The sequence below is a fragment of the Cydia fagiglandana genome, chromosome Z, assembly GCF_963556715.1.
Source record: "Cydia fagiglandana chromosome Z, ilCydFagi1.1, whole genome shotgun sequence".
In the NCBI taxonomy this organism is placed as follows: domain Eukaryota; kingdom Metazoa; phylum Arthropoda; class Insecta; order Lepidoptera; family Tortricidae; genus Cydia; species Cydia fagiglandana.
Genome location: NC_085959.1, coordinates 22,089,509 through 22,104,650, shown reverse-complemented (window position 1 = coordinate 22,104,650; position 15,142 = coordinate 22,089,509). Strand labels below are relative to the sequence as shown.

At 36.2% G+C, this 15,142-nt stretch overlaps 2 protein-coding genes across 12 annotated transcripts in view; one reads left to right on the top strand and one right to left on the bottom strand.

Annotated features, from left to right (window-relative positions):
* The window catches only part of LOC134679386 (intermembrane lipid transfer protein VPS13B), a 65,883-nt gene extending 63,925 nt beyond the window's left edge, over positions 1-1,958 (bottom strand). The window contains exons 1-3 of the mRNA XM_063538284.1: positions 1,858-1,958; positions 1,301-1,426; positions 333-510 (exon numbers count right to left, since the gene is read on the bottom strand). Coding sequence (XP_063394354.1) covers positions 333-510; positions 1,301-1,387 — 265 coding nt within the window. The 5' untranslated portion in view covers positions 1,388-1,426; positions 1,858-1,958. The remainder of the gene's footprint in view (positions 1-332; positions 511-1,300; positions 1,427-1,857) is intronic.
* Positions 1,959-3,124: 1,166 nt separating this feature from the next.
* Positions 3,125-14,174, top strand: LOC134679055 (protein angel homolog 2). 11 transcript variants are annotated; one of them, XM_063537890.1, is made up of 11 exons: positions 3,139-3,268; positions 4,076-4,180; positions 4,320-4,574; positions 5,039-5,190; positions 5,642-5,799; positions 6,260-6,424; positions 10,723-10,934; positions 11,334-11,423; positions 11,838-11,958; positions 12,615-12,823; positions 14,001-14,174. In XM_063537890.1, the coding sequence occupies exons 3-11, from the start codon at positions 4,513-4,515 to the stop codon at positions 14,152-14,154; spliced, it is 1,323 nt and encodes a 440-aa protein (XP_063393960.1). In that variant the 5' UTR covers positions 3,139-3,268; positions 4,076-4,180; positions 4,320-4,512; the 3' UTR covers positions 14,155-14,174. The 11 variants fall into 11 exon arrangements, with proteins under 11 accessions (XP_063393959.1, XP_063393964.1, XP_063393962.1 ...); XM_063537889.1 differs by lacking the exon at positions 4,076-4,180 and having other exon boundaries at positions 3,125-3,189; positions 4,323-4,574; XM_063537894.1 differs by lacking the exon at positions 4,076-4,180 and having other exon boundaries at positions 3,132-3,174; positions 4,323-4,574.
* The last annotated feature ends 968 nt before the right edge of the window (positions 14,175-15,142 follow it).

Sequence of the window (15,142 nt, the reverse complement as noted above, 5' to 3'; positions counted from 1 at the left end):
GGTTTGAAGTTAATATTTGGGATATTTCTGCTTTTATTTAAAAAAAGTTATTAATGTTATTTTACTCATTAGGTAACGCACTTTCGATATCAGCTGGAAGTTTTCTGATATCTGTTATATGTACGGAATTATGGCCTGGCCACACTTAACGATTACACCCTGTATTATATGCATTATGCATGCATGACTATTATGACTAACCTAAGTTTTCTTATAAACCACACATAAATACATAGCCCAAATGTGCAAGTAGTACAAAACAATTATCAAAAGCCAGCTAAAAATTTAAATACAATAAATAAAAATACATTACTCAAACGAAAATAATTTACCTATAGTATCTATTGTAACCACAATAGGCTCCGACATTATCTTAGTCCAGGGAACTTGTATAAGTAGTTCATGAATCCGTCCTGACACCAGTGTGAATGGCAATGCAACCTCATTTTGCAGAACATCTGCTTTGAGCACCAAGTTGTGTAGGGCCACACCACCACCCCACAGGGATACCTGTCAACCAGAAATATACAACTACAATATCTATTAAGTACTTATATATTATATTGTTTTAAGGCAATACCAGGGGTGGCTCACTCCGCGATTTTGTCGCTTTGCTACAGGTACTTAAGAGTGCATCCGTTCGACCCCAATTTTGGGGTTTGCCATAAGCCGCGCGTGGCGCTGTCGCCACCTAGCGGCCATATCTGTGCTGATCGTGACAGACGCGTTTTGTTAGAGAGTGAGTCTTCTGTACCTAGTACTATTATTTATTCTGTGGCAATACTGACTCTATGAGTGAGTGATTTAAACTTATAACAAATACTACAATAATTATCACTACATCTATAAAACAAAGTCCCCCACCAAGTCCGTCTGTCTGTTTATCCATATGTTTGTGAAAAACTCAAAAACTTCTTAACGGATTTTCATTCGGTTTTCACCTATCAATGGAGTCATTTTTGAGGAAGGTTTAGCTGTATTAACAGATTATACAATTTGTTAAGGTGCCGTGTAACCCGGGCAAAGCAAAGGGGTGGTGTTGATAGTAATTTATTTATAACTATTTACGATAATTAAAAGGTTTACTTTGGGTGAAGCCCTATGGTTATAATTTCTACTCTTTCATAAATTTTGTTATTTTATAAAATATGTTTTAATTGCTTTTTCTAATAAATGCTGCTTCAACTGTCTTTCATATATATTGTTATTTTCTTCTGATTTGTAAAACTGGATATACTGGTATCAAATATGTATGTCCCATAATATTTAAGTAAAAATATAGGTACATTATTATACTTACTTGTGCATCAGCTGGCTTGAAGTCTCGTACATATTTGTCAACATAGCTCAACAAGATTGGTGTCACATATGACTCGATTTTAAACATTTTGCATGTTATGGCGGCAACATTTCAGGATCACAGTGACTGTTAAATCAAATAAGAAAATTATTTTGCAATAAAACTCAATAACATAAAGATATAATGAAGATCAAAATATGATACAATATTGCCAATAAGTATAGTCTGTGACTTATGAAAAACGTATATCTATGATTGGGCATTTAAAATGTATTTTGTACCTAATTTGACATTCTTACAAAATTGAAATAAAAACATAAGAGTACCTTTATCGTATTACTAAAATAAGAAAATATATTCAGGATATTCTGTGTACTTCAATCTCAAAATTTTAACTCAAATGAATCAGGATTTACCATTATCAAACGTAACTCAGCCTGCCGCAAAGTTTAACAACAATGCAAAATATACATTTTGCCTCACATGTCAAATAATATGCTCAATATAATATCTAGCACGAACATTAATCTTTAATTTTAGTTGAGAATAATACCTACATTAGAACAAAAATTTAAGGACTCCAATTGAAACACCAAAATAAATACAACACAATAAATCGAGCGCCAGCTGGACTTCTCCGATTCGTTTGACGTTTATAATCAAAATCACCGTATGTTCCGAATTGGATGAGTCAAATTTTACGGATAAAATATAGGCTCCACCTTAGGGCTCCACAGACGTTCAAACAAACATCCATATCCTATTAATGTAATGTAGCCACCATATTTTCAAAGATAGTTTGAACACTGGAAAAGGTCCTAGGATAGTTTTTTTCTATCCCAAAAATTTATAGGGGTGTGGAAAGCACTCATGGGAAATCAATTACCGAATCGCGGAACCGATTTAGATGAAATTTGGTATGGTATCATCATCATCCTGAGAGGATATAACCAACGGAGACGCCATATCTAAAATTTTCGGTACAAAATAGTCTGCCGTTTTTTGCGGGGGAGGGGCACATCAAATGTATAGGTACGTCATGTCAGATAAACGTCAGTCCATACTTATGGTTGACATGTGGTTGACCATTGGCCGCCTATTTTTGACAGAGGGGAACGCCTGTTAATGGCGGCTCCATTGTTAATTACTCCGAGTCATCATCAAATCAGCCTTTTATCGCCCACTGCTGAGCATAGGCCTCTCTTCGAGGCATAGGATCTCATCCAAAAGTGACCCGCAGTCTTCCGGATATGGTATACCATATTGGATTTATCTGAAAATTATATAAATGTAAAGCCCCCTCCACGCCTGCGATTCACGCACATAGTCTGGAGGGGGCTAAACTTACTTTTTGTGTGAAAATCTTAATGCGGTTCACAGAATACATCTACTTACCAAGTTTCTATAGTATAGTTCTTATAGTTTCGGAAAAAAAGTGGCTATGACATACACGGACAGATAGACAGACGGACAGACAGTGGCGGATTTGCAGTCTTTGCCGCCCTAGGCCCCAAGCCCTGTAGCCGCCCCTTTCAAAGCACCCATAATACTGACTACATTTTGAGTTATTTCTTGTTACCATCAGCGATTTTTTTGTCACAATTTGCCGCCCCTAAATATCTTGCCGCCCTAGGCCCTACTGCTACTGTGCCTTAGGGCAAATCCGCCACTGCGGACAGACATGACGAATCTATAAGGGTTCCGTTTTTTGCCATTTGGCTACGGAACCCTAAAAAGGTCTTGGTCCGGTCGGTACGAACGTCTGTTAGCACTATGCATATGAGATGAGATGACAGTTCAGTTCATTCATTCAATTCAGCTCAGCTGACAGTTTGCATTTTGCTTTCAAGAGGTCGGCGGGTCAACAAAAATGTGTTAGTGTTGTTCTAGTACGTAGACTTGGAAAATATTATTCGTCATCATGGTTTTTGCTCTTTGGCTTTAAATATAATCTTGTTTCGTATGCATGTAAGTTATTATTTGATGTGGGATACATTTCATCTTATCTTGTTTTCATTCTAAGGTTACATGTATGATGCGAATGTTTTGTAGTTCTTTAACTGAACAATTTTTCTCGATATATTAGGTTGATATAATTCTTATTCCGCAATATAATATGATAGTAATGATTCGCAGATTAGTATAATTAGCGTCTCATGCTGTCTCACTGAACATGTACATTATCTCCTAAGATCTATGACCAATTAGGCACTAAGCTAACAATATCGTTTGCGCTTTAGGGGCTATATATGAACAGTGTTGTTATTTTACTAACTTTACATTGTGTTGAAATATACTTACATCATTATGGTTTTTGCTCCATCACACTCTTACACACAATCATACATAAAAATGTTAAAGTTCTGTATATAGATTCAAGGCCAAGTAATCCTAAACAATGTCTAAACACGTCAATTGTAACTATCCATACCTCTTCATCAAACTCATTGGGATTTGTCAATAGTAGTATTAAAGGGCTGCTTGAAGGATATGAACTGCTTTTTATATAAATATACCATTTTGCCTGTTAATTACCTATATCACACAACTTAAATATTTTTATTTTTAATTTATATGGCAAATTCTAAGGATGTCCGTCAATGAAATTTTCATAACATTCACAATTTATCAGTTATTTGCTTATAATAATTATTTACAATGACTATTTTGCCATATAAATATTTATTTCTAATAAATAAATATTTATTTTAATGGGTAAATTTTGGGAATATCTAGCTAATATTTCAGGATTAAATTAATGTATTTCTTTTCCAGGTCAACAAATATAAGACTCAGAGCAAATTCCATGCCCCTTCTTGAAATTCTTCTAACCACTCTGTTCTAAGTGGATATGTATATATATGCATGTTAACGGCTCTGGTAGCTAATCTACTCTGATCTGTCTATTGCATAATAATTATGTTGTATATTTTATATTACTATATATTTATAACGATATGCAGAAGTTGACTGATAGGTTTTGCAGATATTTATTGCTCACATCAAATTATTTTAATAGCAGGACACATATCAGAAAATACTCACATTTAAGTTGTAAGAGAAAGTCATGCACTGTGGACAGAGTTCAAATATCGAATTTTGGACAAATATACATCCCCGGCCATCAAGTGCAATCATATGCAAATGCAAAACCAAGGTTTCGTTTGAAGAGACTTACATTAAAATCCGATGATTTAAATAAGATAAAACAAATGAGTGAACCTTGGCAGCCCACTCCAAACCATGTTAGCTATGGAGGACAGTTTATTGAAATGTGAGTAATTTGATATTAATATTAGTAATAATCAGTACCATTTTTACCATAAGGGCACACGAGGCCCATGCCCAGGGCCCCATCCTCAGGGGGCCCCGAAGGACAGACAGTAACAGTGTATTTGATTACCCATAATAAATAGAAGATCATAGTAGAAAAATGTTAGTTTAATTAGCTTTCTTTACTTTCCAAAAGGGCCCCAAATTCTTATGTGCCATAGGGCCCCAGGATAATTTAAGATGGCCCTGCTAATGATAATTGTGTATTTCATAAACCTAATAATAATGAAGAAGTACAAAGTTACAAAACTTTCATGAATTTTATACATTATTAATATATTATTATTAACAAAAAAAAATTTAATGTGAAAAAGCTTTAAATTACTCTAGCTCTGACATTTCCAAAGCAATATTGTTTTCATGAGCCCATGTAATGTATCTCTTCTAATTTGTATGTTTTAATAGTTCTAGCGATGACGACAGTGCCACTGAAGCCTGGCAGGAGAGCTACAGTAGGGGGTCTACAAGTTGTGCTAGTCAAACTCTGAATTCTTCAAATATACCGCCAGATTTTCGGGTCTGGGAGTCAATTGGCAAAACTACTAAATACAGCAGTGGTAAATGAGCTTTTTGCAAATTCCAGATTACCTAATGTTATTTGTCATCACAATTATTCAAGATAAGCATAACTAAGAGAAACTGTAATTGGCTACTTTCATATTAGTCAAATCAGCTTCTTTTTTAGAACTGTCAAAACGATTTTCTAATGTGGAATTTTTATGAAAACGAGTGTAATGACGTCACGGTCAACTCAACTATTTTTTATATTTCAATCCAATTTATTAAATAGAAATAGTATTTAAAAATAACTGCTATCTATGTTTTCCTAATAATTATCTGGTGCTTTATTTCGTGCATGGTGTGATATAATTTATTTTAAGTAGAGGAAAGTACCCATTACAAATAACTAAATACTTTGACAGTAAAGTAGATATTGTACTGGATTATTAATATTTTTGCGACGTATGCTATTGTACTACGTAAGTATAAATAATATATGTGTTGCAGGTAACCCATTGAGGTTTCGCGTGCTGTCGTACAACGTATTAGCGCAGTATCTGTTAGAATGTCATCCGTACTTGTACACAGAGTGCACGCCTCGGAACTTGAAGTGGAAGGTCCGAGCGGCGCGACTATATGACGAAATATTGAAGTTGGCGCCCGACGTAAGCCTGAACATCACTTTTATTGTTACTAGCCTGAAACATCGTCCATGTAGGGGTTGAGGCTTGCTAATCTCATATCAGGTTGAACCCCGTCTTTTAATTCCTATAGGGTTTGAAAGAACCCAGGTTGTTTGACATGGTTATATTTCTATATCCTCCTGACACTAAATGTACATTACAATGTACACATTCGTGCAATCTAATTACCTTTCATGAACCAAATAAAGTAGCATTTCTTTTGTTTCATTGCTTTTTAAAACAAACGAAATTCGTTCTTATTTACTTATTGAATAAGGTACAAATAAAAATTCAAAAATTTCATATGCTTACGAGGATATGACTAATTTTACTGAAATAAATATGTTCGTCCCTTTTGGTCTCCCAATGTTCCCAATTAGGTAAAACAAAAAGAAGACTGTCATCAGACAGTCACATGTTGATGAATGTGTTTATATTTCAGATTTTATGTCTACAAGAAGTACAAGCGTCTCATCTAAACAGTTTTTACTCTAAATTTGAGAAAATTGGTTACTCTGGAATATTTAAAAGAAAAACGGGACACCGGCACGATGGATGCGCCATTTATTTCAAACACTCGCTTTTTGAAATGCAAGATACTGTCAGTGTAAGTACTTAATTTTTGATGTATCATAATCTTATATATACATATCTGATTATATTAATGTTTTAAATAAGGGTTCCCTTTCTCTACCAATTTTTCAAAACATGTTTTGCCGCGCAACTTGCGAAAGCGAGCTAGTGTCTTGTCAATTGGCCTGATGACAGTAACATAGAATCATGGAAGTAACGGTTTCAAAGAAAAAATGTTATTATGATTCTAAAAATGGCCTAGTCTCAGTATAAACATTAGGATTATTAATATCTTCGATAAAATAAAAGTACAAAATTCTCCAATCGGCCATTTTGACTGAAACACCAATCAGAAGCGAGCCAACCCGTGACGTCATCAATCCATGACATATCGTTGCTTATCATGAACAGTGGTACAACTAAAAATGAAATGCTATTGCATTTAATATTCTATCTTTTACTGGTAAGATTGAAAGTCGAATGGCATTTCATTTCGTTTTGTGTCGCTGTTCATGATAAGCGTCGATATTTCTTAGAGCAGGGGCATATTTCTCGAACCATATTAGTCTAATATTATTAGTGTGTTGTCATGGCAACCCATAGAATATGACAGTTCGTGGACTAATAATATTAGTGTAATATCGTTCGATATATGGGCCCCAGCATTGAGAACCTCATTGACCGTAATCTCTACATCCTCACCAAAGAGTTTGGAGGTTCAAACAATATCATTTCGCCATTAAACATTTATTATGGACGTCCAAAACATTATTACACGATATAAAGCAAGTATTTATTTGTTATTATTATACCTACATACAAATACACAGTGCTTATTTTTATTTTCCGTTAATTTTAAAGGGGGATCTTCAGGTTAAATAAAGTTAATTTCTCAGAAACTAGTATTTAAACTCTTACGGTTTTTGAGATATATATATATAATAAATAAATTTAATTGCTGAACCAGTGTAAAAGGTTCTTCATTGCTTCCAAATTTTATTTATTTTTTAAGTTTCGCCAGTAGCAGAGTTTTCCATTCACAGTTATTCACTACGAGTACTCTTATAGTAGGTATACTTTCTTAGGTTACTGAGGTGAGTTAGTTCGACTATTTCGACATTACCTATTTGCGTAAAATGCGAAGCAGCAAAATGTATTGACGCACGTGGCGCGTGCACGTGGCACGTGGTGGTGGCCTCTTTCATCAGCCGGCCTAGCCAAGGTTACAATCGCTATCGCTTCGACAACGAAAAGCATTATGTCTCTCTATCACTCTTCCATATTAGTGCGAAAGTGACAGTTGCGTTTCGATCGCTACGGAGCGTAAGCGATCGGCATCTTGGCTACGCGGCCAGATCTACTATGACCGGCTCCAGCCCTCAAGGTAAATTCGCCGAGACCAACGCCCTTCGTACGAATCGTAGGCGTGGTTGTGGGGATGTGGGGTTTGAATTGATTATTTTGAATAGTATTGCGTCTAGTGCTGATCGATAAATAATAAAAATACACTTAAAAGTACATAAAAACAGCAATTATATGTATTATTTATATGTTAAAACTTATGAGTAGATATAGCTGAAATATTGTGTTTTTCGGAACCAATACAAGTGTACTGACAATATTAAAAGGGATTTCAAAATTTGTCATCAGTTCAATTGGGGCCTAGCCAAGTTGACAATAAAATTGAAGGGATGTTTACAAAAACAACGTTACATAACTGCTTAGAGCGGTTGACACTTTTTTAAGAACATTGTTAATCGTTTCAGGTGTCAACCAGTGTAGTCAGTTATGTTGTTTTTGTAAACATCCCTTCAATTGTTTGCAGAAAACGAAACGAAACGAGTTTAGTTTAGTGCATTATTCAGAGTCTTGTCCCGAACTCTTTACATGTAGTCACTGGCGAATGTCTTCTATGTTTTCTGCCTCGATTACAAAATGTACTCAGCTTTATTATAGAGATAAAAATACATAGATAGAGTGCTCGCTCCATACATCAGTTTTGGTACCAAAACGACTATTATTTTCGTAGTCGATATCTAGCGTAAAAGGATAATTCCGCTACTCGATGCTAGATGTCGATTGCGAAAATAATAGTATTTTTGGTACCAAACTGATGTATGGAGTGAGCACTCTATTCTTACTATATTTCTCTATGAAAATATGTCTACTAAGGTTTTAGGTTAAGTCCGTAAGTTTTGGTACGCAAATACGTTTCTTAATACAATTAGAAAATTCTGATCCTGATTCCAACGACCCAAACTCGACGCGCTTGCACAGTTCCTATATGGCCCCATTCAGTCTTTATGGTAAAAGAGAGAGACGCCATCATTTATATAAAAGATACGTAGGTTAGTAATAGGTATTAATTTATCCTTAATTTTACGAGTACTTCACGTGGTCTCAGACGGCGTTGTATTAATGTTATGGCACATTGATTACATTCTAAAATGATTAACAATTTCGATATTCTGCACAATTACTACATTGTATACTTTTCTGTACAATAACTACACGGTGTAACATGAGTAAACCGAATAATTTTAACAGCGTATTCCTGATCATATTTAGAGACAAAAATGTCCTATAAACTCTTTCGAAATTCGCCTAGTTTCAGAGATAATATTAATTAAAAAAAAAACAAGTTTTTATTGTTACATAGTGTAAAAGGCGTTTTTGATGGTGATGTTATTATACTTACTTTACTCTTTGGTGATGTTGCTGCTATATCGACGCTTATCATGAATAGTGACACAAAACAAAATGAAATGCCATTCGACTTTCAATCTTACCAGTAAAAGATAGAATATTAAATGCAATAGCATTTCATTTTTAGTTGTACCACTGTTCATGATAAGCAACGATATATCGACGCTTATCATGAATAGTGACACAAAACAAAATGAAATGCCATTCGACTTTAAATCTTACCAGTAAAAGATAGAATATTAAATGCAATAGCATTTCATTTTTAGTTGTACCACTGTTCATGATAAGCAACGATATGGGACGTAGTCTAAATATCCTTATTGATAGATGTCAAAAAGTGACAAGTAACACTGTGCAAGAAGTAGGTATTACGAAAAAAAATGTAAAAATCAATTTTAATTGACAAGTTTACCAATAATATTTATTTTTTATGTACAAATACATTTTTTCCTTCTTTTGACCTCAGAAATGCGTGGTTAAAATTATTCGGTTTCCTCATGTTACACCGTGTATATCTAATTACGCTAAGCGAGCGAATTATATTTTACTAGTGTGATATACCGCTACAATCCTTTTAATTTATTTACGATTCTTAATTTGTCTGACTAAATAATAATAATAAAAACAGGAACTGCATGCTATGCGTCTTCTTTGATGACCCCTTTTTATTATCACTACATATGAATAATCTTTTGGTTAGATTTTGAATCAATGTAATGAAATTCGGAACATTCAGCGACCATATTATAATATGACCACAACATGTGTTTCTAGCAATATTTAAGCAAAATACTTCATGTTAATTTAATCCGGATTTAATTTGATTTCACAACTGTACAAACTGAAAACTTGAACGTGCATTAATTAACTCTATACTATATCTTGTGCAATGCTGCAGTCGCGAATGTTCATTCTTTTTTTTTGCGTATGTATAGGTATTCTTATTCACAAGGCGTGTGTTCTATTATTTTTGTAAAGTATCAGTACTGATGTAATACATACATGCTTTATGCTACAAATTTTAGTACATATATTTAGGTAACTATTAGTATTAGTCTGCAACAAACTTGTGCATAATTGTCACTTAATGTACAATTTTATCCAAATTGGGTAGTTTAAAATAGTAGACTGTACAACAAGGGCATAAAACGATCCATTTTAATACGAGACAATTTATTGCGAGCGCAGCGAGGGCCAATATAGTATAGCCTCCTAAGGTCCAGCCATACAAATGAAAAATCATATTTTTGCCACTGAAATTTTAACCTATAGTGCAGGGAATAGTATTTGCTAATACATATTATAACATGTGGCGAGTTGTTAAGGAGTATCGACCTCATATACCCCGCGTACCCGAGCGTTCCTGGGGAGTTCTGTCACCCGAAGGAGGGTAGGTAGGACGGGATTCTCTGCCTCTGACTTGCCTTGGCCGGCCGGCCAAAGTGAAAAATAATCATATTATTATATGCCTAATAAATGCTGCTATTTACTATTTAAACTAATAAGCTTTAAAAATGTCTTGCCCTGTTATTTCATGTGGTACACGTTCTTCGATAGGTACCAATTTTCACCATTGTTTTAATTGTATATTCAGCAAGTCAAGCAGGTATTCATTACTGCCTTTAGGTGGAGTTCTACCAACCGGAGCTCCCGATCCTCAACCGAGACAACATAGGCATGATGGTGAAGCTGGTTCCGCGGCACTGCCCCGACACCCCCATAGTGGTGGTCACCACTCACCTGCTCTACAACCCCAAGCGCACCGACGTCCGGCTGGCTCAGATGCAGGTGTTGCTGGCTGAGATTGACAGATTTGCGTATTTCGACAATGGGAGAGAGTGAGTCGGTTGGATTTGTTTATCAATTACTTAATATATTTGTACGATAACGAAATTATCCGAAGAATAATGCAGATAATGTGAAGTTCGTATATATTATATAAATATTAAATAAAGAGCGAAAACGATACTAAATATATTTATTTACTTATATGACAAATTGTTGAGAATGGATCCTTTTCGCTAAACTACGTCAGCACATGTCTACTTTGATTGAACATCGTGCAGTAAAGCATTTTAATCCATAAACTCTCAGGACAGGACGCCCACACCTCGCATGCTTGGGCACGATTATTGGCTATGTAAGCGCTTCGCTTTTGGAGCGCGCATAACGTAATATTGATGTTTTTTCATTTCTCTTAATAACTTTCAATTCGATCCCAAAATGATTGGTTTTAGATCGGGTCATATACCCGTGATCTTGACCGGAGACTTTAACTCGACGCCGGATAGTGCTGTCGTCAGGCTGCTCGACAAGGGACAAGTAAGGTAATACCGAAAAATATAGTTTTTATAACAGTTTATAACAGTTTATAATACTTTATAAAAAATCTTACCTATACATAAACTGAGCAAGCCCCTGTAACAATTTGTCTTTTTCTACATCTAAAAAGATACTCTATAAAAAGAAGAGCCTATTGTGGATTAGACGGCAAGTACGATATTGGCTGCCTTTAACCTATTGGACGCTAAATGACCGATATATTCGCACCGTAGGTTCAACGCCAAAGACCGATGAATCGGTCACAGACCACAGAGCAACATTACACTACTTGTACGTGGATATGCATAAAGTTCAATTTCAGTTTTGACACCTCGGTAACGTGGCGTCCGAGTGACTGCTTTTGTGTTTGACACGGTGTCGAAAAGGTTAATTATAAAACGTATCGTGGCCTGTTACAGCGCTAGTCCGTTCCGGGACAGCTCGGATTGGAAGAAAATTGGAGTGACAGATAACTGCCAACATCTCTCCGTTTACTTGAACCGGTCCAAAGGATTGCCTACTGATTTCTGCATGACAAAGGTAAATTGATTTACGAGTGTTATTCGTCACATTTTGCGTTGATAATGAAGGTAAAATATGTGCTGAAAAAGGGCATTTTGTCTTGCAATTTAGAGGAGGGAACTGGGACCAATACTGAAGTTTGGTTGAAGTGTGTAGCATGGCAATTACGAACGTTTCCAAGAAAATATGGCAAAGGATTGTTCATTCTGTACTAATATTATAAATACGAAAATAACTACCGATTAAGATGAGATTTGGTATGGAGCCTGTTTGGGGCCCCAGAACGGACATATGATAATTATTAAGATAAGCATATTGTATTTTTGACATAATACATATATTGTTGGCATAGTCTAATAAAACATGGTCTTCTCTCCCCAGAGTGACACAAGCCTATGTCACAATAACATGGCCGCTATATATAGCGCTATCGCATATTATCATATAGCGCTGTCGCATGATGACGTAGGCTTGTGTCAGTCAGGTGACCTAGAAAAGACGAGAAGAGAGTACCAGGCGGAGTATATTATTATACCATGATTGTTGGTAATCATATTTAGTTTTATGCAAAAAAAAACAATAATCATCATCATCCCACGCAGACTAAGTGGCGGGCAGAAGCTAGTACACGATAAATACATATTGTTGCATTTGTAAATGTGTAATTGTTGCAGATATACAATTCTGAATACCGGGCCAATTTGCCGGAGCTGGAGGACGCGTCAGCCAGCCGCGGCGAGGAGTACGGCGAGCTGTTCAACAGCGGCGCGGTCGGCCACGGCTTCAACCTGGCCTCCGTGTACGACAAGGTCAAGCACGACGGCAGCCCCGAGGCCACCACCTTCCAGGACTACTGGGTCACGGTGGACTACATTTATTTTAGGTGAATATACCAACTGGGAAATAATTCAGGGTGAATTAAATGTTTGTCTCGGTGACTCTTTAAAGCCCTGATAATTATCTTTGCCCATTAATCTTGGACCCTACATAGCATACAATAGCCAGGACGCTACCACCTTCCAGGACTACTGGGTCACGGTGGACTACATTTATTTTAGGTGAATAAAACTACTGGGAAATAGTTCAGGATGAATCAACTGTTTCTCTCGTTGCCATGGTGACTTAAAGCCCTGATAATTGTCTTTGCACATTAATCTTGAGCCCTACATAGCATACAATAGCCAGGACGCTACCACCTTCCAAGACTACTGGGTCACAGTGCACAACATTTATTTTAGGTGAATAAAACTACTGGGAAATAGTTCAGGATGAATTAACTGTTTCTCTCGTTGCCATGGTGACTTAAAGCCCTGATAATTGTCTTTGCCCATTAATCTTGAGCCCTACATAGCATACGATAGCCATAAGGCCACCACCTTCCAGGACTACTGGGTCACGGTGGACTACATTTATTTTAGGTGAATAAAACTACTGGGAAATAGTTCAGGATGAATTAACTGTTTCTCTCGTTGTCATGGTGACTTAAAGCCCTGATAATTGTCTTTGCACATTAATCTTGAGCCCTACATAGCATACAATAGCCAGGACGCTACCACCTTCCAAGACTACTGGGACTACATTTATTTTTAATTAACTTTTACTTTTCTCTCGTTGCAATGGTGACTCTTAGCCCCACATAGCATACAATACAATTCAATACAAATATTCTTTATTGTACACCAATAGAATAATCCCAATTTAGTATTTACCTTTTGCAAGTACAACGTACATGGCTCTCGTAATATAAGCTCGCTGTAGGTGTTGACGTAATATATTTCTTAGGGTGGCATTCCATTTATCTAATGTGTATTGCACATTTTGCTCAACGAGAGAGTACGACGTAATGACATTGGACAAAGAAGTTGGGCAGGTGGAATACAACCCTTAAGGCCTGTGCACACCGGCTTGCGCGTGCGCTAACATGTTGGAGCCGCACACGCACACGTCACGCAAGCGGTGTGCCGTCTCGCATAAGGATCTGTATACTATATACGCCGCACGTGCACGTCACGCACACGCAACCGGTGTGCGCAGGCGTTTAGATGTAATATTCGTTGCAGCTGCTGTAGCAGCTTGAAGCTGGTGGAGAGGCTCCGGCTGCCGACGGCAGCCGAGTGCCAGGCGCTGGGCAAGCTGCCCAACGACGTGTACGGCTCGGATCACCTCGTCCTCGGCGGGACTTTCGAGCTCAAGCCACTCCAATCTTCCTTATAACGTATCCTTCAACATAATTATATTGCTTTGAAAATTACCACCAGTAGCGATAAGCATAATTACTGTCGCACGCTGGTATTTTGTTGATTATTGACATGATTCAAATCTGCTGACGCGAACAAGATATAGGAAGTGCTCCTGCACGCAGTAGAAGTGACATTAACAACCTAAGTTATTATTGTTATTATAAAATAATATATTGGAATTGTTCGTACAATACCTACATACATAAAACTAGATTATAGACAGTACGAAAAAATCTATTTTTGGACTCATCATGTATTGCCAACATCAAAGAAAATTAAAGAAACATGCCAATAAGATACGTTTTTATAGGGTCGATAACGTAGTGTTGCAGCCCCCTGGAGTTGCAAGCTTTCATAGGCAACCATATTATATCATTTTTGACATCAGTTCCATATCAATTCTGTACATAATTTTCGTCGACCAAGGGCACTTCTTAGGTTATTTTATAATATTACCATACGAAGTTGTGACTAAATAGCATGTTGTAAGAAATCTTGAAGGTGTATTCAGGATGACAATATTGAATTGTTAACGCCAATAGAAAAGTAAATGTATGAAATACGACGTGAGTTTTTGTTCGCATGCGTCATTCTGATACATTTTTCACTTCCTTTTTTATCTTACATATTACATACATGAACGTGTTGGGATGCTGTTACTTAGGTACTTAATTATTATATTAGTGAGTCGAAGCTATTGTGAGCGTAGACGCAATCCAGTTACACGATCATATTATTATTCGATACTATCCGTATACTCTTCGTGAATGGCTACACATGAAACAAATTTAATGTTATGTTCTGATATTTTTTTATTTTGATTCGTTAAATGCATAAACGCTAGGAAGCTTGTTATAGGTTAAAAATATTATAATTGTGTTGATTTACATATATCTAAATTGTATGGTAATGTAAAATGGCAGCCGTAATTGAACGGTTACTTACCTAATAATCAAATTGAT